The 23,042-nt window shown below is 31.1% G+C and overlaps 1 protein-coding gene across 2 annotated transcripts in view; it reads left to right on the plus strand.

Annotated features, from left to right (window-relative positions):
- Positions 1 to 23,042, plus strand: part of Tmtc2 (Transmembrane O-mannosyltransferase targeting cadherins 2) — a 635,056-nt gene that overhangs the window by 542,327 nt on the left and 69,687 nt on the right. For both annotated transcript variants that reach the window (XM_085817680.1, XM_085817679.1), the window contains one exon: positions 15,880 to 16,441. In XM_085817680.1, coding sequence (XP_085673806.1) covers positions 15,880 to 16,441 — 562 coding nt within the window. The remainder of the gene's footprint in view (positions 1 to 15,879; positions 16,442 to 23,042) is intronic.

A 23,042-nucleotide genomic window follows, 5' to 3' on the forward strand; every position in this document is an offset into this window, starting at 1 on the left:
AAGATTTAATTTGTGTTAAAGAAAGTGCCTGGCATCGTTACATATTTTTAAGTATTAATTTTATTGTGTACTGTTATGAATACAGTTAGTATATTTGTTCATAATAAAGCGGAATCCAGAATCATTTTGAAATAACTTCCCTATTTCTGAAACACTTTTGTATGACATATGTCTTTATTAAATTATGATAAATTTTAATTTTGTGATTCATTCAGAAATATCTATTTTGTAAAAGTTTTAAAGATACTATTGAAAATATAGCACGTTACACGAAGGTAATAGGTAATAAAATCTAAATAAGTCTTTAAAATGAGCATAAAGCGTTTATTGATTAATAAAGTAACAAATTCTTTAAGTAGTATTTCATGATAAATATTACTAAAACTTGAATTTTATCTTAAAACTCTTTACAGCATTTATTATATTCATTTATACAATGTAATTTAATGTCTCCTGTTCCTTTAAATTTATGCTTTTTTTATGACCAACCTTAAAATTTAGTTTTAAAATTTGACGCATATATTGTATGTTTGTCAGACAGACTTAATGAAGTCTGAAAGTAAAGGTTTTAAATTGTGGCGTAAATCCATCATGCTGATCAGAAGAGAAACACGCCAGAATGAAACTTAAAATTAGTAAAGAAACAGTTTTGTATTTAGCGTAGATTTAGACAAAAACTCAATCGATTTCGAGGGCAAACAGGTCTCTGTTCATCAGGAGCAAAGAAATTTGCAAGACTGGAAAACAGTAGTGGTCCTATTTATACGTTCCTGCAATAAAGCGAACAGGAAGGTAGCGCCATCTGTGGGCAAAAAACCAAAATTGTGCAAGTGGGAAAACAATATAAAGTGGAAGACCCTCTAAAGTGCCGGTTGGTAGTACAAGCGGCTGGTAGTGGTGATTTTTTTTTTTAAATCTAAATCTACGCTAAGTACAAGTATGTTGTAATACATTTGCTGTAATACGCCAAATACAAGTTGTTTCTATGCTAATTTTAAGCTTCACTTTGGCGTGTTTCTTTTTTAATTTGATTTTTGCTACCAAATGGCATTTTAAAGGAAGTTCTCCCAGTTTGCATTGTTTACCCACTTGCACCATTTAGGTTTATTTCTTGCCAACGGATGGCGCCACCTTCCTGTTTGCTGTACTGCAGTAGGTTATAAATAGGACCGTTTCACCTGCTGCTTTCCAGTCGTGCAAATTTATTTGCTCCTAAGGAAGAGTGACCTGTTTGCCCTCGAAATCGATTGAGTTTTTTTTTTTTTTTTTTTTGTCTAAATCGACGTCCATTACAAGATTGATTCTTCACTAACTAATATCATGCTGACTTTTGTATGCGCGTGAAGAAGAGCATGTCCTATAATTAGGAAGAGCGAGTTTAATTATAGTCACATCTTTAGAACTGAAAAAGAAATGCAAAGGCAATATTTATGCAATCTGTGGTTCCTCTTTTGAGTATCGTTCGCAGAAGAGACCTTTTGTAAATATTATAGATTAATAAAAATTTGTAGAAGGAAGGACAGAAAAAAATGAAATCTCAAATTTCCAGTTAACATATCTTCGCCTGAACTCAAACCGCAAAATTTAATCAGGTAAAAAGGAAAATTAGTAACCTATAAACATTCTCTGATTGCCATATTGTTGGCTGTCGTCCAGAGAAGAAAGAATGAAAACAATGAGCACCAACAGCTGTATAAATAAAATAATGAGTCTAACGTTCTGGCATATGCTTTATCAAGTACCCTTGGGAAGTTTCCGAAATTCCTAATCAATATAAGCTGCACCCGTAAAAGCCTGCATCGTAACCTTTCCGAGTCGAGGAATGGGAAAAGAGAAGAACAGAGTTAGTTTTGATCTGGAATGCCTATCATTCTGCGTCATTGGACACGAAAGAGGGTCACGTGATCCATTAGGAAAATGCTTCTCGAGGCCCTGACCCTCGTGCAGGGATAAAACCACTCGGCACTGTGCCAAATAAATGCTCTCTTCAGTAAGATGAATTTGATAAGGATTGTTGAATTAAACAGCGACTTTTTAAATACTTAATTGTTAAAACTATTTTAAAATTTTTTTAATGAATGAAGCTTTCAATTTTTATTTATTTATTTATTTATTTTTTGCTTATCAACGAAATGTTTTTGAAGGACAATTCGATTTAACTTTTACTGAAGATTGAATAGATTTGACAATAAAGTTGGCTTAAAGTTTGGGTTAAGTTGTGATGTTCCAGTCACGCTTTAAATCTATTAAAATAATTTACTGGGATTTCTATAATTTTATCCAATGTCGCTGCATTTTGTCTCATAATTTAGGTGTTTCTATATCGAATTAAAATTAGAAATGTTTTGTAAAATAGACTTAGTTTAACTTATAGCAATAGCATTATCTCTGTGAGAGTTATTTTTGCCATACTTCAAATAACTTTTATTCTGTTTTAGCCCAAACGGGTAATTTTTCCAGACGAGCTATTAATTTCGTTTCGGCATCTTGCGTCAGTTCGTTATGAATGTCGGTTCACTTTTTCAAATTGCTGCCACCAAATATTAGAGTCCTGCATCGTATTTAAAGAAATTAATGAAGAATCTGCATAAATGTATGCATGTTTCTAGCACTGTGATAAAAAAACGGTACCTAGAGACATCAAATTTTGAATAACGTAGTCCTCCATTCGAATATGAGCATCTGAAAGCTGAAATTCAAAATTTGTTTTCTATTTCATATTTTGTGAAGTACTTATGAATTTTTCATTAAGAAACTCAACGATTTCAAAGCGAGCAATGGCAACACTTTACGAAAAAAAAAATTTTTTTTATCTCCAGCGCGCGAGACTGTATCGGCAATGCTAAAGAAGATATACTCTTTTAAAATTATTTTGTAATATTGCTGTTGAATTGAATTTTATGATTTAAGAAAGAGCATGATATTTAATAAATAAAGTAACACACATAACGTTAAAGAAAGCCCCTCTATGTGCAATATAAAATCTGAAAGCTTTCAGATTTTTTTTTAAGGAAATTTTTATTTTATTTTATTTCTTTATTTATTTATTTTACTTACTAACTTAATCTTTTAACCTTAAATATATATCGTATTTTTTAAGTAAGTTATACTTACATTATGAACGCAAGAATGCCTACACGTAAAATCTTTGAAACATCATTATTTTAAGCATTGAATATGCTCTGGTTTTTTGTTTGTTTGTTTGTTTTCTTTTCTTTTCTGTTTTTTCTGTTTTTTGAAAGTATTTTATATTTGTACTTTTAAAATTTATGTGTAGAATTATGAATTACTTATGAATGCTAATTGCTAAACTGTAAAATTCAGTTAAATTAAAAATTTTTCTTTAGAAAATTATATTGGCCTCGAATGGTCAAAACAGAATTAGTTTTCATCCATATCTGAAACACAGCAGAAGTTCAATAAAAACAAAAAACTATTTTAATGAGAATTCTATTTGGTAGCATAGAAGTTGTATCTAAATGCAAATATTGCATATATATCTATGCATCTTGCATTTATTTAGAACTAAAATTACAAATATTTCACAGAACAAAAGTCATGTAACTAACAGCGGCTTCTTTAGGCTTAGTACCACTTAACTAAAAATTCAATTGTTGATAATTGTACAAATATTACATGCAGGTTAACCTAAGGCATAAAAACCTTGACCGAAACATAAGTACAATACTATTCAATCACTATATTTTTCAGACTCTAACATAAAAGCTATAAGCAGATAGTACTTCTAGTACCTAAAACATACTACCATTTGTTTTTCTCAAAACTTACGATTCAATTTGAATATAATTTACACCTCAATAATAAGTGCCAATTATGCATTTCTTTCTTTCTGAAAAAAATATTCAAAGGTATATTTTATTATATGCACTTTATGCTGAAACTGATTTTAATAGCACATGCTATACATCAATTTCATTTGGTAATGCCTGAGCATTATTCAGCCAATGATCTTAAAAGTATTTACCTAGCTCATTTTTTCTAATCATTTAATAAATTACGGCAATCTTTATTCTTTTAGATATTTCATGCTTGTCATTTTTATTTTCACTTTTATTTCACATTATTTTCATTTATCTTTAGCCAAAGTAAAACATATTCAGTTCATAAGAACGAAATAAATTGACATGCATCATGATATGACGTATATGGCAGTTTCTGCAATTAAAAAATTATGATGTCGACACTACATGACTTCCTTATATGGCCTATTAAATTATACACATTTTCCGCTGCATTTCATGTCAACTTATTTCATCGAATTGCATTAGAGATATATTTCTAATTCATTCAATTCACTTCTCACTTCGCGGCAACGAATACATAAAAACTCAATCTTTATTTAAAAAAATGAAAAATACGGGAAAACCTAAAATACCAAATGGTTTTCAAAAACAATTTAGTGCATACACTATTTTAATTCACTATTCTACTAAGAGTTTCAAATGCAAACAAATGGCGGCTTCGTTAGCCTTAGTACCATTTAAACAACTTTTAATTTGTTGATAATTCTACAACTATTGCAGGTTAAAAAAGGCATGAAAACCTAGACCAGAACATAAGTATAACATAATTCAATCACTTTTAAAGCAAAAAAAAAAAAAAAAAAAAAATGCACAATATTACATTAAAAAAGACATTAAAAAAACTGAGCTCACTGAACCGGGTAACAGAGTGGGCATATATTTGTTTATGTGCGTTTGGTATGGCCGATTGAAACCAAATAGGGAGGTGCACAACTACATGTTATAGCATTCCCATATGCAAAATTTCGACGTTCTGAGGCTGCTTGATTTTTGAGTTACGCGCGATACATACATCCGTACGTATGTACGTACAGATGTCACGAAAAAATCTCTTCTGAATCCATTTTAAATCCGTTTAACAATCCGTTTCGGAAAAAAGAAGTCCTTTATTTTGACCGTACATACAGATATCACGCAAAAACATTGTTCAAATGGGCTGGACAGTGGTCAAAATAGATATTTCCGTTGAAATCAGAAATTTTTCACGATTACATTACTTCTTTTACCTCGTAGAAAGAAGTAAAAAGACACATATCTTTTCTGTTCTTTTTTTAATTTTATGCAGGCTGAAGAATATACAGTCTTTGTTTAAGAAAACATTTAATTCTAACGCGAAAAACTACCCGAATTAAAATTAATGTATAATTCAATTACTGAAAATGATTACATTTGACAGGTAGAGATGCATCATTCAAGCAACTAACTCTGACTGAGCATATGAGTCACGTGAATACTTAATAATCCAATCGCTTATTCGCGGTACCCCACACTTCCATAATTACCAACTCTCTAGCTAGGGGCACGACCTACTGTTGCCAACGTCTGTGGGGAAATTTCATTCTTCCGTATGCCAATCTCATTAAGTAATCACTCGTGTGTAACGTGCCTGGCATTTCGGAGAGTAGAAAATTCTAGAAAAACCGTTGAAAGTACAGGGGGAAAAAAGCGATATCATTACGGTCTGCTCTGTTCCTTTCGTTATACATGAGTAGGCAACGAGAGGGAAAAAAAACAAGCTGGTACTATTCATTATAACTTTTTAGCATAAAAAGCCCAAAGAGCAATTTTCAAAGTTTGTAAAGTTTCATTTTTTCTCCTCATTTTTCATCCACGTACAAGCATTTATATGTAAATGAGGTGAAAATGTTTGCTAATTACAGAAAATAATTCTTTTTTTAAATTTAATTTTATTTAATAAATATTTTGTTTCTATAAAATTAGTACTTTGCTGATGTAAAATTTTTTGAACGAGATAATGATTATGACCCAAGTGCATAATTATATCAAACTTAAACACTATCTGTTACTTTTAAGTATTTAATTTCTTAAAAACTTTTAGGAGCACAAAGAAGGAGTTTGCTGTACTATTATAGAATTGTAAAAAAGTAACATAACTGAAGTATGAATAAATATACAAGATATAATAGCACAATATAACTGAAAACATTTTTCTTTGAGCTACTGTACGTATATCTTCATTCAGATATAAAACACCTTTTGACTACTATAAAGAAAAAAACAGTAATTTTGAGGTGCCTCATTTCGATGTCGTAAATTTTATGATTGAAAGTTTCAAACTGTAAATTAAATTTCACGGACACAAACTTATAAATGAATTTTGCTGATGTTCATATTTTGCAGTTTTACATATTCTAAAATAGCCCAAAGGGTCAATTTGCCCAGAAGTGCTGTTAATTTTCTTTTGACATTTTACGGTGGCTCACTCTAAAAGGCTGAATCACTTTTCAAATTGTCGCCAACAAATATTATTGCCCTGCTTTGTATTTAAAGAAATTGAATAATGAAGAATCTGCATGAATGTATGCATGTTCCTCGCACTGTGAAAAAACAATGGTACCTAAAGACATCAAATTTGGAATAAAGTAGTCCTTCGCTTAAATATGGGCATCTGGAAGCCCAGATTTGGAATTTCTTTTATTATCTGTTTTCAGATTTTGTGAAACTTTAATTTTTGGTTATAAAATCAACGATTTCAAAGAGTTTCATTAACATTAACATCGCGAGCATCTTCAAGCACGGATATTTTATGCGCGAGGTTACGTTACATTTCATACTGGTATTATGTTGGTAGCATAGCAACGCAAATGTGTTATAATCTGTAACCGTATTTTACATTGAGTTGTAAAAACATTAGATCCTTTTTTGGAAAGTGAAAAATGAGCAACGCCTTCCGCCGGGAATAGAACCACTGACCTCTGAAATATGCGCCCAGCATGCAGACCACTACACCACAAAAGCACACTAAGGTGACGGGAGAAATACTTTATAGTGTGACTTTGAATCTATGTATCACTTTTCAAATCCCGTTTTAAATCCCTGTGAAAAAAACGCCCCTTTGGAAGTAATATAAAATCTGAGAGCTTTTGGATTTTTTTTTTTGGCCATTTATTGTATTTGATTGTAGAGACATTAGGTTTTTTGAAGCAAGGGACGTGAACAATATGCAGTGCGCTCGCCGGTATTCCAACCCTGGATCTATCGAATACACGTTGAATATGTTTCCAATTACGCAACGAAGGCATGCAGAATGGAAGGGAAATTACTTTATATACTCCCTCTTTTAAAGGGCGACTGAGGATGAGAGGATACACTTGCCAGATCCTGGTGGTGGCGAATTATGTCCAGAACCTTTTTTAGTTCCGGCGCCACTTGTCGAGGCATCAGGTTTTTCTGAAGTAGGAGACTTCAAAAAAATTGCAATGTTCTCGCCGGGACTCGAACCGTGGCCTCTAGAATGCCCTTCGAGTTTGCTTCCAATTATACCACGAAGGCATGCTGAAAAGAAGGAGAAATTAGATTTCGACAGCTTGCTTAGGGTAGGAATGTTGTTGTTGAAATAATATATTATTTTTGCCAATTTCAAGATGATTTTGTTGATTTCCCACTTAACAAACACTAACCAAAAATGAGTATTTTAATATTTTTTAATTTTGGGGATTTAAATATTTATTTATTGTTTTAAGGGAAGAAGTCGAAGTTTGGATGGTAAAAAAGCTAAAGATTACTCTATGAAAATTTTCAGGCCAAAATTACACAAAAAGCAATGCATAAAATATTTATAATCACAGTTTATACAAAGTCTAATGCAAGAATAGTAGGAAAACGGCCGCTAATCTAAGCTAAGATTCTCACCCAAATTCTCCAATCTTAAATTCAAGGCTAACGTTTCGTTTATCTACACCCCCTGATTCAGAGTGGAACAACTAAATATTTTATTATTTCAAATTTGAAGCGTACTTAGAGGCGGAACGGAGTCAATGAAAATATTTAAGTAATACACATCTGTAGCAAGCATAGTTTTGAATAAGAACATGCTTTTTCATTTTATTCATTTACTTATTTTTTGTTGTTAATTTTTTTTTTTTTTCATTTTTCTGGAGTGGATTCTATTTTTAAAGTCAAAAAAGAAAGAGAAATAAACAAATGAGCTTTGTTTGTTCCAAAAATAAATCAAATGTCACAAAGTAATAGAAAAAATGAATTAAATTTTAATTTTATTTTGAAAGCATATTTATTTTACAAGCAGATTTTATGATTTTGATGCCAGAAAGTAAAACGAAGCTCTTTTTCTTCTTATTATTTATTTGCTTTTATTTTTGAACTAATAATAGCTGAAGTATCAGTAACACATGCAACGTACGAGACGTAAACATCAATAAGCTAATGTAAATTATATTCAGAATTGTTATGTTTGTATTATTCAATTCTACATTCCTCTTCATAAAGTAATGTAAATAATATTCAGAACCATTATCCCCTTTTGCATTTCTTTCCTATCCAGCTTTATCTTATCCACTAACTGTTTTTCTTTCGCCCTTTCCTCGCTAGATGGCGCAGGTGTTGTAAATGGAGACCAGTGCGGCAAAGTAGTCTAAATGCTAATGGCGGAAATCGCCGTTTTAACGTAGGAAGCGAGCGGCAGCAAATGTTTATGACCGACAATAGATCTTCACCGATCCGATTGCGCCATATTTTATGGAGTTTATATCTCGTAAGAAGTACAAATCGTTGCCAGCATCTTCGATGAACTACTTATTTAATTACAAGAGTACGCGTGGAAGGAAATAAAAAGATTTCGAAAAATCACCACTTTCTACTGCATTTATTTTCTTTATTGACTAATGCTTAAAGAAATAACAACGTTTTGGCATTTAATGCATGTTTTGGTTTAGGTGGGATGTGACCTAAGTGTTTTTCCGATGAAACATATATATATATGTATATATATATGTATATATATTCCTATGTGTATTAAGTGTAGTTGAAATTTTCTACTTAAATTTTCTGTTAAAATACTTAAGTTATGCTAAGGATATCGTTTATCGTAAGTAACACAAAAAAATGAAAATTTTATGCTATGTGATATTAAGCAAAAGTAACTAAAACAGAGAAGCCAATAGTTTTGCATACTTATTTAATTTCTGAAGCTCTGTATTGAACAGGGGCGTAGCTAGAGGGGGTCATGGGGGATATTTGTCCCCGGGTGCAGCTTCCAGTGGCCGTGGAATTGATGCTACGAATTTTTAGAATGAGCAGGAGGAGGCGCGAGATCTTCAGTTGTCCTCAGTCTCTAAAACTCCTAGCTATAGCTCTGGCATTGAAAATGCAATTACAAGTTAATATTAGCTTCTTTTTTCTTAAAAATCAGAAAATTCACTCTAGTTTTTTGATAAATTTATTTATTTGGTGTAAGTGTATTTTGTCCGTTTTTATAAAAATACGTCTTTTTATATATATCTTAGAATTTATGAAATACAGTAAAATTGCTTTATTTCACAAAATGTCATTTTTGTAATAAATTCTGAGTTTCTAAAACTTATTAACTGTTTTAATTAATTTTTTCCAAACGGCGCTCCAGGGAGGCCTGAAAGTTTTGCGAATACTCCAAAAAGTAAAATAAATAAAAATTGACTAAAATTAAAGTTGCATTAGAGTTAGTAAAATTAAAATGGAATACACTTCTACAATGAATAACAAAACTTTGTATGAATAAAAGATCGTATTCATAATTTGAATAAAATCAGCATGCATTTGCTTTTTTTCTTGTTTGTTTATCTTTTTGTTAAAGACTTTTTCTTTAAGGGGGTCATTCTTTTGGAGCAAATTGTGATTTTGAAAGCAAGAAATAAACAAATGAATCTTGTTTATTCCAAAAATAAACCAAATGTTGCAAAGAAATCGAAAACTTAACTAAGACAAATTAAATTTGAATTTTATTTTGAAAACATATTTATTTTATAATTATATTTTATCATTTCGATGTCAAAAAGTAAAATGAAGGATTTCTTCTTATTAGCCCAAAATAGCGTTATCCCAGAAGGGCTGTAAGTCTCAAAACGGTATTTTGCTTTGTATCACTAAAACCACTGAATCACTTTTCAAATTGTTGCCATTAAATATTATCGTCTTGTATTATATTTAAAGAAGCTAAATAATGAAGAATCTGCATGAATGTATGTATTTTTCTCGCATTGTGAAAAAACGACGGTAGCTAGGGAGCGATCGAATTTTGAATAACGGAGTCCTCCACCCGAAGATGGGCATCTGAAAGCCCGAATTTGAAATTTGGAATTTGTTTTATTGTTTACTTCATATTATGTAAAATTTTAAGGAATTTTTGATTAACAAACTCAACGATTTCAAAGCGAGCAATGGCAATAATGACAATGTTTTTAAACATTTTATAATATTGCTGTTGAATTGAATTTCATGTGGTTAAAGTGAGAACAGGATATTTAATAAATAAAAGTAACGCGCAAAACGTTTAAAAATGCTCCTTTGGGGGTAATGTAAAATCTGAAAGCTTTATATATATATATTTTTTTTTTTGTTGTTTTTGTTTTTGTTATTGTTTTTTGTTTGCTTTAATTTTTGAACTAATAATAGCTAAAGTATCAGTAACACATGTAACGAACGAGACGTAAACACCATTAAGCTTATGTAAATTCCATTCAGGGTTGTTATGTTTGTACTATTCAGTTATATGTTCCTCTCCATAACGTAATGTAAATAATGTTCAGAACCATTATCTCTCTTTGGATTTCTTTGCTATCCAGCTTTGTATTGTGTTTGTATATGTATTTGAATTGAACTGGATATTATGATTAATTGAAAGTAGTGAGTTTTTGTATGGACCTTCTTTTTGTTGCTCTTTTCAATAATAGAAAATTTTTGTGACACGAATATTTGATTTATCCAATTTTGGAACATACTTATGTATGATTAAATTTTGATAGCATCATGTGTATTGGTGGTAGTTGAGAATAAATTGACAAATTATGAACAATTTTAGAATTATAATTTGTTCGCATGGACCTTGGGTAATTATTTAGATACAGTTTTACTTTATATTTCCTTTCTATGTGTCTCTTTCTACCGTTATCAAGACTCATTAACACCATTAACATGTAAGATTTAAAGGGATCTAATGAAAATATGTCTACAAAAAGCTCCACATGCTGCTCTAAGGCGTACAAAACATAAAATACTACACACGAGTATGAATATCTTTCGCATTTCGTAATTCAATGTTGCCATTTGCTCAATAAGCAATTCGTTGATAAAAATAAAATACTGAACATATTTAATATTTTAATGAAATGAACTCTATGTTTGCTAGTTCAAATTTGTGATGCATTTATTGGCTTGAAGATGAACTTTTCTTAAATTTGCTTTTCAGAATCAAAATTTGTTTTTACAAATAATAATAATTATTACAACTACTAATAAAATTATAAAAGTAAGCTAGTTCGGGAATAGATTAGCAGTGAAAGTAAGAGTTTAATAGTTTTTTTTTTTACTAGATGCAGTATTTTTTTATTGTCAGGTTATATTAAATCATATGATACAAGGTAATATCAACAATGTTTTCTACAGAAGGAATAGATTAAAAAGTTATATAGTAAATATCTGAAATAAGAAAGAAACAGGATAATCAACTAATTTTATGCAATTTGAAAGCATTTAATTCCATAATTTAGGAATGATGTGGTTATGCCGATATTTAATGCAAATGCTGTAAATTCATCAAAAAATTTTGAATTCAAATATCTAAAGTGTTATTATTATTTTATGAGAATATCCTGCAGTGTAAATTAAAATTTACTGAAGTTCATGAATGGAACTGCTTTTATTTCATACACTAGGGTTAAATTATGTTTCGGTTTTCTGAATAATTCTTGAGAGAATAGCTTTTAAGCCACGAAGAGAAGTGAATGTTATACTGAAAGGAAAGAAATGCAACTTCGTGTCAGAAATAAAATTTATTTATTCGCCATTTAAAAACTCTGTTACAGAAAAGTTCGTTTTACTAAAAATAAACTTATGTTTCTTTTAAGAGAAATAGAAAACTTTTATATAATTTCGGTTTCTCTTACGATTTTGTGGCAACTGAAATGGAGTTTTAACTTTACATGTTATTCCTATCATGCCTGGCAGATGCTATTTTAGAAGTACTTATTTATACGATATATACTACTACAAGAGAATTCAATTTTACCTATTTCTATTTAAGACATTTTGTATCTAAAATATATTGTTTCATATTGTTTTATTCCTTTATTGTCGTAGATATAAAGCATTTTATTTTCTTATTGTTTGTATATATCTCTCCAAAATATTTTAAGAGGTTTTAAATGCATTGGATAACATTTTAATAAAAGGAAATATTTCTTTGTTTCTCATTTTCATTCTTCTATCATTCAATGACATTTTATGACATCATATTTCAATAAATAATTTTTTAGTTGCGTATTATTTATTTAATAATTGCCATCTTCTTCAAAGCAGAACTTTAATTGAAAACTCCGATTTTTGGCAACTAGCCATAAATAAGGAAAGGAAAAAAAAGGAAGGTAGTATTGATTTGTTTTACTTAAATGCGAAACTTTGACAGAAATATAAAATGATTCCAAGTTTCCAGTCAATTGTTAAATTATTTTTGCAAGGGCATATTGTCTGTTAAAAATACGTCTTCGTATATGATGTTCTGAAACCTTGCATTCCACTCGAATTCGAAATGTGTTAATTACTTCAAAAATGCTTGTGAATTCGTTAAAATTACGTAAAAATTAAATATTATGTTTTTCATTTAAATGCATTGTTAAAAATACGTCTTCGTATATGATGTTCTGAAACCTTGCATTCCACTCGAATTCGAAATGTGTTAATTACTTCAAAAATGCTTGTGAATTCGTTAAAATTACGTAAAAACTAAATATTATGTTTTTCATTTAAATGCATTGTTAAAAATACGTCTTCGTATATGATGTTCTGAAACCTTGCATTCCACTCGAATTCGAAATGTGTTAATTACTTCAAAAATGCTTGTGAATTCGTTAAAATTACGTAAAAACTAAATATTATGTTTTTCATTTAAATGCATGCATTTTATTACTTACTTGTACGAAGTAAAGGAAGTATGTAATGGCGAAAATTTCGGGTATCATATTATTATCATATTTTTATCATATTATATTCATTAAATTATTTGAACGGTGTTTTTGCGTGACATCTGTACGTACGTACAGAATAAAGGATTGTTTTTGCCAAAAAAGAACTGTAAATTGGATTTAAAATGGGTTCAGAAGAGATTTATTTTTCTTGACGTGTGTACGTACATACGCACGTATGTATCTCACATGACTCAAGAACGAATAGCCGTAGAACGTTGAAATTTTGTATATGAGACTGGTTATAACATGTAACTGTGCACCTCCCCTTTTTCGTTGCAATCAATTGCACCGATCATATATTTTTATACACATATGATTGGAGCAACAGAGTGGAAGTATATATATATATATTTCCACCTGGTTCGGTGAGCTTAGTTTTTTATTCTTATATATTAGTAAATTGTGCATTTTTTTGCTTTGAAAGTGATTGAATTATGTGGTTTTTATGTTCCGGTTGAGGTTTTTATGCTTTTAGTTAATCTGCATGCAATCGTTGTAGAATTATTAAGAGTTTAAAAGTTTAAGTGGCGATTTAAGCCTAATAAACCGCCATTTGTTTGCATTTGAAACTTAGTAGAATCTTGAATTAAGACGGTTTCTGCACGTTAAGTGTCTTTTTGCCGAGCCGAATAAAAAAATAATCTTTCGGTTTTGTACACCGGAAAATCTGCCTTTTTGCACGCTGCCCGAATGGCTTGTTTTTGCGTAGAAACTCTAACTTTAACTGTAAAAATTGTTTTTTTTTAACTGTATCTGTCGGTTTATGTTTTTCTGTATTTTACAAATTTTAATAAGGATGTTTTGAGTTTTATACATTTTTGCTTTGCTGCAAAGAGAGAACTGAATTAATTGAGTGAGAAATATATGTGTAATGAAATTCGAGGAAATGAGTTTAAATGAAATGCAACAAAAACGTGTATAATTTAATAGACTATACAAAGAAGTCATGTGGCTTCCACATCAGAATTTTTTGAAATATAATATTGAAAGTTTGTTTTCATGATCAAAGCGATGATTTTGCTGTTCACTCATTTTATTTCAGTTGACTTAATTAATGAGATAGATACATTCCGATGACCTCAGTCATCACATGATTTATGTGCAGCTAATGTAAACAAACAAGGCCATTCTTCCTCTTCTTCTCTTGTGGAATGCATAGCATTATATCGCCTACCTCAGTGCTTTCAAGCTCAAATTGCACGTGGGTCGAATATACGATTTAAATACAGCTGACAACTCGGAAGTTCTTTTTATTTTATTTTTAACTATATGGCACTTATTTATGAACAAAATAAAGGCTGAACAAATTTTAAATTTTGAATTACTAAATATTTATCAAAATGTATAAATAAAAATAATAATCTTTGAAATCTTTGAGACACCGTATCTGCAACAAATGCATTATCGAAATGCTTTCGCGGGCCGTGTAAAATTGCTTTGGGAGTCGCATGCGGCAGTTTGGGACCACTGGCCTACTTGATAATTTGAGATATGAATATTATACTAAGAGCTGGATTTGGAAATATACGCTTCAGCATTCCCTTCGTCACTTCAGTTAGGCAATTTCTAAGTATCAATGACGTAATATGACGTCAGCAGACTGACGTAATATGACATTAGTCGAATGTGACATTTAAAGCGCAGTTATTATCATTTAGTTATCATAGTTTACTGCATTGCGTTCTGTAGCAATACGTTTTAGATTGCCCTATTCTCAAACAGTTTTAAAGAAATTTTCATCGTTAAATTCAGAAAACTTTTAGTAATAAAATTATAATACCATTGCATTGGGCTTCATAACAGCGATCTTGTAAAGTAAAACACAGTGAACATATTTGTATCTGAAAATGAATGAATGGGAACAGTTTTCTTTCTGCATGAGTAACTTAGAAAATATCGATAATCTGTTCTTAGTTTGAAATTGATTCAAAGTTTTCGAATTCTATTATCACTATATTGCATGAATTATAATATTTCTTTTCACTTCCAAACGATCGATGGCATGTTGTGTTGAGTTAATGACTGTACCCTATATTAAAGTGTCTTATTATATATATAATTATTAAATAGTACGAACACTTAGGTTTGTTCCACTCTTGAAATGTAATATTTTAGGTAAGCTTGATATGTAATTTAAATGGCTGGTAATTTTTAATAGATAATTATTTTAAATTTTAATTTTTTTAAAATTATTTTTATAAATTTTTTAAATCAAATTTTTAAGTGATTTTGTTTGTAATTTGTGACAGTAGCGTTATGCTTTACAAAATGCATAAAAGAAACGTTCCTGATGTTATGCACTATTAAATTTTATTATACCTTTTTTGCTGATGCTGAGTGTTATTATCAAAGTAAGATTTATCGAAGATAATGTTACCACCAATTTAACAAAATTCAGTTTGGGCCTGTTAAGGAGGACATTATCCAAGGTAATCTAAATCTCATCCAGAAATATTAGTTTCATTTTGGACCACTGTATTTTTCAAGTTTATTCATTTGTTTTGTATGTTATATTTTAGCAGGTAAAACGTTAATGTGTCTCATTAGAACTCAGATTAACTATGAATTTAAATGAAAAGCATTTATAATAATGTATGATTCTTAGCGTGAATCAAAATTTTATGGGAAAATGGCATAAAATTCTGCTGGATCATTTTCCTATTTTGCACTCATAATCTCATGTTAATTAGTGAATATTAAATAATACATGAACAATGAAACTTAAGAATTTATCTTTCTACACATAGGAAATTTATTTCCATTAAATCATATTTATCACAGGTTTTTAAACGTTACTGTGCAGTAAATAATTTAAAACGTTTTCCATTGATACTTAACGGTGATATTTTCTTTTCTTTCAGTCGTGCCATCAAGACGAATCAGGACTTGCTGCCGAGCACTCCAATTGGCCAGCTATTCTACAATGACTTCTGGGGAACTCCACTAACCCACAGCGGATCTCATAAGTCTTATCGCCCCCTGTGTGTACTTACGTTCCGCCTAAATTACGCCCTTGGGGGTTTCGACCCTTGTGGTTACCACTTCTTCAATATCCTTCTTCATGCTATAGTGTCTGCTCTGTTTACACAATTTGCTGCTGCTGTGTTTTGTCGCAGCCTCTTGCCGACTCTGGTTGCTGGTCTACTCTTCGCTGCTCATCCTATTCACACTGAAGCGGTTGCAGGAGTTGTTGGACGGGCTGATGTGGGAGCCTGTTTATTTTTCCTGTTGTCGCTGATGTCTTACATGAGATACTGTAAATACAGAGACAAAAAGGGGTACTTGTATATTTGTCTTATACTAGCAGCTGCGTCTATGCTCACCAAAGAGCACGGAGTCACTGTTCTCGTACTTTGTGCTGTGTACGATACTTTCATTGTGCACAAGTTACATCCCAAAGAAATCATTGTCATTTTAAATCAAGTAAGTATTTTTTTTTTAATATTCAGCAATTATAATACACGATTAGTACAAAAAAATTTTAAAGAATGAATTCATTTTTTACTTTAAAGATTGTTAAATTTCTCACCGATACGTATTTTAAACAAATAAAAGTATAAGAGAACACATGCTATTGCGATTAGAAATAAAATAACACTTTTAAAGAATTTAAATAAGCAAACTTTTCTTTAAATAAAAAAACATATTAAGTCCAAAACCGGAGTCTCAGTGTCGAATTCCAACTCTATCTTTGTTCGTATTTAGAATCTTCAATATTGTCTCTGCAAAAACTTTCAAATTTGAATATTTCTTTTTTAAATCTTCTTTAAAATTCTTTCTCTATTTCTCTCTTGCACTCCGAGTAAGCGTACATTCATCGACGAAGTACCTGGCGTCCCCAAACTTATCACAAATTAAGCCTTTATCGTTATTCTGTAGATGGAACCGGTTAAAATAAGCCGGGAGATGCCCATGATTAGTCAGTACCTGATTTATATCAACATTATTTATAATATTCATCTTCTTGTTTAATTTTATATTTTTAACTCTTTTTTCTTATTAGACGACTCCCAGCAAAAATTCCATTCTGTATAAATCCAGTTTTCCATTTCAGTAATGGTCTTTTTTCTTGAATCTTGGATATCGAAATTATCGGTTCCACCCCTAAGACCCGCCATTTTAGCAAGGGTGTCCGCTCTTTCATTTCCGACAATTCCACTGTGTGCTTTCACCCAATGTAATTTAACTATTTTGTTTTCTTGCAGCCTTTTTAAACAACTCTTTTATTTCATTACTTAGTTGATTTTTACGATCTGGTTAGGCGAGTGCCTGAAGCGCAGATATTGCATCAGTATAAATATTTATAAAACATGGAACTGTTAATTTTTTATTAATCCAGTTCAAAGCCTCTGTCAATGCATGTAGTTCTGCTTTCTAAACCGAATTCATCGGTTTAAGTTTTATTCTCACGTTGTCAATTTCCATTCCAGCAAAATAAAAACACAGCATGTGGCTTTTATATTCACTAACGTTCTTCCCTGTGCACACCTGTTCATTCTGAAGTTCATGCAGAGCAAAGTTGTCTCTAAAGCCACCGGTCTTAAAATTTCAAATTCAAATTTAAAGTATAAAAGGCCTCCTCGTCGTGTACCCTGGATAGTGCTAAATTTTCTACAGTTTTGCCGGTGTCTCTTGCCTTCTTTTTGATGATGAATTGCACTTTCTCGGTATGAGGACATTGTTAAAAAGTACTGGAGAGCCCGTGAACTAATGGCTTAAGCGCTGATGTTTGGCATTTGTAAAATAAATAAAGTTAAAATATATTTTTTCCGTATATTGAGTAAAATAATAAGTTTTGCGCTGTTGTCAACCTCTAAATTATGTTTTTTTCTCCCATGACAAAATGAATCTATAAGACAACGCATTTGCTATTCTGTCCTTGTATTCTATGCAGTTGGTAATTTCCGGTATGTTCACTATCTTTAAATACGCAAATCTAAACTATAACAAATACTTTTGGCAGTTGATTTTTAACAATACTTTGAAGTATGTTGGTCATTTTACTCCGAAAGTGATCTAAATAATTTTATGTTAATAACGCCGCCATACTGTATTTATTCGCGTAATAGTCGCACGTTTTATGCCAACATTGTGAAAGTTTAGATGCGACTATTATGCGGGGAAAATCTACTACACAATACTTTTCACTTTTGACGATTTTTTCTGCTTCAAAACGGGGGTGCGACTATTACGCGGATAAATACGGTATTATGGAGAAATTCTACCATTGTATGAAGAAAATAATATGTAAAATACCTGATGTATTTCAAGAAGAAGCTTTCTTAATTTTTAATTGAAATTTTAAAATTTTTTTAGTGCTAAATCATTAATGAAGAATACACATTTCTGTTAGCTATTTATTTTTGAACGAGGTATTATTGAATAAACAATATCCCGAGCATTAAAAATGAACTAAAAAAGCTATAGTGAAAAATTTCAAGATATTCTTAAACACTCAACTTCAAAAATTTCAATCAGGATTGAGCTTGATTCAAAAGCTAAATTTGTAATAGACTAAGTAACAAAAATTACCTGAGTGTAGTTGCTGAGATCAAAGTATTCATAACAATAAAATAGTTTAAAATGAAATGAGTTCAAAAATAATTAGATACTAAATATTTTATTGAGCAATAAGTTGGGTTTAAAATAAATATGTTAACTGCTTTGTATTATACTAAAAAATATTTCTGTTAATTTGACTTGCATTTTTTTTAACAAAAAACATTATAAACTTAAAACAACTTAAATATGTTTTTACCGCACATCAAACCTCTTAACCGCCTCCTAGAGAGCTATTAATTTTGATGTAAAAGTTAATGAAATTAGATAAGCACTGAAAAGTAAAATACACAACTGAAATTTATTATAATATCAGTCTTTGTTTTACAGACATGAGCATAAAGTTAAAAAATCTGATGTGTACACCACATGACTTCCTTGTACGGAATATTAAATTATACGCAATTTTTGTTGCATTTCGTTTAAACTTATTGGATTGAATTAAATCTACTTCGCCGACAGCGCATAAATCCTAATAGAATAAATTTATTCTTTAAAATTCACTCTATTTGTTTACCATAGCGACACTCTGGCGCTAGGTTCACTTAACAGTATTATATTTCGTTCATATTATAACCCAGAATGCACAAAATTTATATCATTTAAAGAATTATCTAATCGTTGCCACATGTTCTATTCAAATACCATAATGAAGCTAGAACGATGTATAAAAAAAATTAAGCAAACAAAACAAAAAAGAAACAGTTTTTCACAGACGAATGAGTATTTCTTATTCAATTAATTCAGTTAGCACTTCGCGACAAGGCAAAAATACATAAAGTATCTGATTAAAAATTAATGTAAATCTTAAACACTTGTAGCGTTGCGCGCCTCCAACTTGCACGCAACCAAGAGGTGACTGTGAAAACTGGATAAAAGATAGAGTCTTGTTAAGGGTTTAAGTCCCTTTTTATTCAACGTAATAAATTACAAGTGCGTGTTCTTGACGCTCACAAACTGCGCCAACTCGGCGGTCAAATAAAAATAATAACCTGAAAAGAAGCTAAAGACAAGACTCTAACTACGAGGCTCTCTAAAAGTAACTAACTCACCGCGTTTTACAATACCGCTGCTAATTCAGCAAACTTGAAGATCACTTGAACGATTAACACTACTTCCAGGCAAGCACACAGGCCGAAACGCGGGGTTCTTCAATTTCTGGCCAACTACCTCCGCGCTCGTGAAGTAAGAATATCACACCTCGAACTCGTTTCCTTTCTATTTAAATCAGAATACTTCCGCTGATAATTTGAATCCTTGCGCGTTCTACTAAAATTTACATACTCTGGCATTGGCAATTCCAGGGGAAAAGTAAGGCTTGACAGGAAAGGTAGTTTAAACTTAAAATAAATGTTAGTTAAAATAAATATAAACCCTACACACTTATTTCCTCGAAAAAATTCCAGAAAGGATTAAGCATGATTTAATTCGCAATAATAAATGAAGGCGTTATCTTTGTTGTTGCGAAGCTACGTTTCTCTAAATTGGCAACAAATCCACTACTCTGCTGTTTCAAATGTAAAAAGGTAATGGCCACCATCAAAAAAATTATTAGGCTTAGCGGCACTTAAACAACTATAAAATTGTTGATAATTCTAAAAATATTGAATACAGATTTACTAAAGGCATAAAAACCTTAACCGGAAGATAAGAACAACATAATTCAATCATTTTTAAAGCAAAAAATGTACAATTTACAAACATATAAGAGTAAAGAACCTGAGATCAATGAACCGGGTAACAGAGTGGATATATATATATAAATATATTTATATACGTTTGGCGCGGCCGATAGCAACCAAAATACGAGGTGCAAATCTATATGTTATAGTAGTCCTATATACAAAATTTCAACGTTCTGAGGCTACTCGTTTTTGAGTTATGCGAGATACGTACGTACGTACATACATACGTTCGTACAGACGCCACGAAATATTCTCTTCAGAATTCATTTTAAAGCAGTTTCATAATTTTTTTGGAGGAAAAGAGTCTTTTATTCTGTCCTTACGTACAGATGTCACGCAAAAACATCGTTAAATTGCATTTGAAAGCGGTCAAAATGGATACATACAGTACATAGGAGTTGAAAGTTATATACATAGTAAATGTACGTAATAGTATGACATACGAACGTTTTAAAAATGTGGAAATCTTGAAACTCAGAAAAATTTTGCTTCTTAATACTCTCCAGTTCACTCATTTAACAACAGCTACTACTCAACAACTCATGCAAAAGCTTGAGAAATGTTTAAACAACAATGAAAAAAAAATCTGAAATGTTTCAGATTTTAAATTACGTCCAAAGGGGCGTTTTTTAACATTTTGTGTGTTACCTTTCTTTATTAAATATCATGTTCCTCGCACTTAAACCATAAGATCCAGTACAACAGCAATATCGCAAAATAGTTTTAAAACGAGCATATCTTTAGAATTTCCGATACAGAGACTCACGCGCTGGAGATAAAAATGTTTTTTCTGCACAACGTTGCCATTGCTCGCTTTGAAATCCTTGAGTTTGTTAATCAAAAATTCGTCAAAGTTTTAAAAAATAGGAAATCGATCATAAAACAAATTTCAAATTTCGAATTTGGTCTTCCACATGCTCTTATTCGTTGGAGGGTTACGTTATTCAAAATTCGATGACTCTATGTACCGTTGTTTTATCACAATACACGAGAAATATACATACATTTATGCAGATTTTTCATTATTTAATTTCTTCAAATATAATGCAGGACTCTAACATTTTGTGGCAACAGTTTGAAAAGTGAACCGACATTTATGAGTCCGACGCAAAATGCCAAAACGAAACTAATAGCCCTTCGGGATTCAAATCCCTTTGGACTAAAAAAAAAAAAAAAAAAAAAAAAAAAAGTGAAAGTTTTCAGATTTTATATTATGCCCAAAGGAGGTGCTTTTTACCGTTTAGTCTCTTACATATTAAATATCATTCTCTTCACACTTAAACCATAAAATTCAATTCAATAGCAATATCGCAAAATATTTAAAAGAGCATTTCTTTAGAATTTCCGATACACAATCATAAAATTGTTGTAAAATGTTGCCATTGCTCGCTTTGAAGTCGTCGAGTTTCTTAATCAAAAACTCATAAATGCTTTACAAAATATGAAATTGATAATAAAGCAAATTCCAAATTTTGGCTTTCAGATGCCCATATTGGGGTGGAGACGTACGTTCTTCAAAATTTGATGGACGTAGGTACCGTTGTTTTATCACAATATGAGAAACGTATATACATTATGCACATGTTTCCTTATATAATTTCTTTAAATATAATACAGGCCTCTAGTATTTGGTGGCAACACTTTAAAAAGTGATTCGCTGTTTATAGTGAATCGACGCAAAGTGCCAAAATGAAGTTAATAGCTCTTGTGGGCTAACGCCATTTGAGCTAAAAGGAAGAATTGTTGCCAACCTAATTAATTTACCAAATTTCCGCTGCTAAGAGAAATCCCCAAATGGGGATTATATCAGTTAATGGGTTAATTAAAAATTCAATATTCCTTTAAAGGTTTGAAAATTAATATGAAATAAACTTCTTAATTAACATCAATAATCAAGTTTTAAGATTACTAATCAACAACATTCAAGTTAAAGTATCCTCACAATAACAGTTATTCACCCACCATTGTTGTCATACATGAAACAGAATAATCGTCAACTGAGTTACTATTCTCAAATTCTATGTATTAGTATTTTTACTGATTACATGATCTCTCATCATCAGTCCATAAAGCTTTCATCCTATTACTAACTGTAAAGATATTTGCTCTTTAGTTTGTGTTGTTTCCATGGCAATCGTATGAACATCTCATCCTTTAACTTTTGCCACAGAAGTACGCATCAGGAACACGACATCCATTAATAGTGATCCCGATTTCCATTAAATTAAGAGTCTCTAATGGACTTTTCCGTCCGGAAATTGGACCTCTCTTTTCTTCGATCGCTGATTATTTATGCAGTCTGTACCTCTTCCTCCCATCATAAGCGTGGGTGGAGCGTACCTCATTAAATGCTGCATCGCAATTATGCTCCATTGCTCAAGTGATATTTGTTAGATTGTGGGTTATGAAGCCCGCTGGGGAAGCAAGAAAAGAATTCTGACGCTTGGGGTAATTTCTCCGTTGATGTTTAATATCCACTTACAGAAAATTAATGCTATCTGTCATGAAATTATTTGGCATTTGAGAACACGCCTTTCTTCGTTTCCAGCAAGGAAGAAGGAGAAATTTACTTACGTCATTTACTATGCTATCATAGGAAAGTCCAATAAGCAGAGCACTTTAAGAAAACATTTCGCAGTATTTGCAAAGAGCCATCGGCAAAAGCTGCAAAAGAAGAATTCTGCATCCATTTATTTTCAATATCACTGAAATGGATGTGATTATTAACTAGAAAACGAAATGTCGGAAGCAAACATTTCCTGTAAAAAATTAAATTAATG

Source organism: Stegodyphus dumicola, chromosome 5 (genome assembly GCF_044657685.1).
Source record: "Stegodyphus dumicola isolate Sdum_Otavi_A_Nest chromosome 5, ASM4465768v1".
NCBI lineage: Eukaryota > Metazoa > Arthropoda > Arachnida > Araneae > Eresidae > Stegodyphus > Stegodyphus dumicola.